General features: G+C 54.3%; 1 protein-coding gene across 1 annotated transcript; it reads right to left on the reverse strand.

Moving 5' to 3' along the window:
- Positions 1 to 42: 42 nt before the first annotated feature.
- VE01_05424 (uncharacterized protein) lies at positions 43 to 322 on the reverse strand (the record flags this gene model as incomplete). Its single annotated transcript, XM_018274888.1, has 1 exon — positions 43 to 322. A coding segment is annotated over one exon (280 nt), but the record flags the coding sequence as incomplete, so codon positions are not given.
- Positions 323 to 440: the final 118 nt, after the last annotated feature.

The raw sequence follows: 440 nt of genomic DNA on the forward strand, positions 1-440 counted from the left end.
CCATCCTACACACCACCGCCCCATCCTCAAAAGTCCCCTCACAAGGCGGCGGGATATCACGCCCACTAACCCCTCCAGCGTTGATACCTATGATATCGAGATCTGTAACCCTTGACGGGGTGTTCCAGCATAACAGCCCACTATGTTCATCACAGTGCGGCGCACTATAGAGGAAGTAGAGGATATTCCCGAATAGGATAACGAAGATGATGATGAGGATGTAGTTAAGGTAGCTAAGAAAGAGGCGTGGGGGGATCATGCGACGTCTGACGAACAGGATGCGGCGCCGTTGTTGCGCGGCTGGGGCGTCGAGAGGAGGCATTTTGGGTGATGGGGATTGTGTGAGGGGTGTTTGCGCGGTGGGAGATGTGAGAATGTTGGTGTGGGTATGTGGGAGTGCGGTTGTTGGTATGAGATGTGTGTGGATGGAGGTGAGAGGG

The sequence above is a fragment of the Pseudogymnoascus verrucosus genome, assembly GCF_001662655.1.
Source record: "Pseudogymnoascus verrucosus strain UAMH 10579 unplaced genomic scaffold scaffold_20, whole genome shotgun sequence".
In the NCBI taxonomy this organism is placed as follows: Eukaryota; Fungi; Ascomycota; class Leotiomycetes; order Thelebolales; family Thelebolaceae; genus Pseudogymnoascus; species Pseudogymnoascus verrucosus.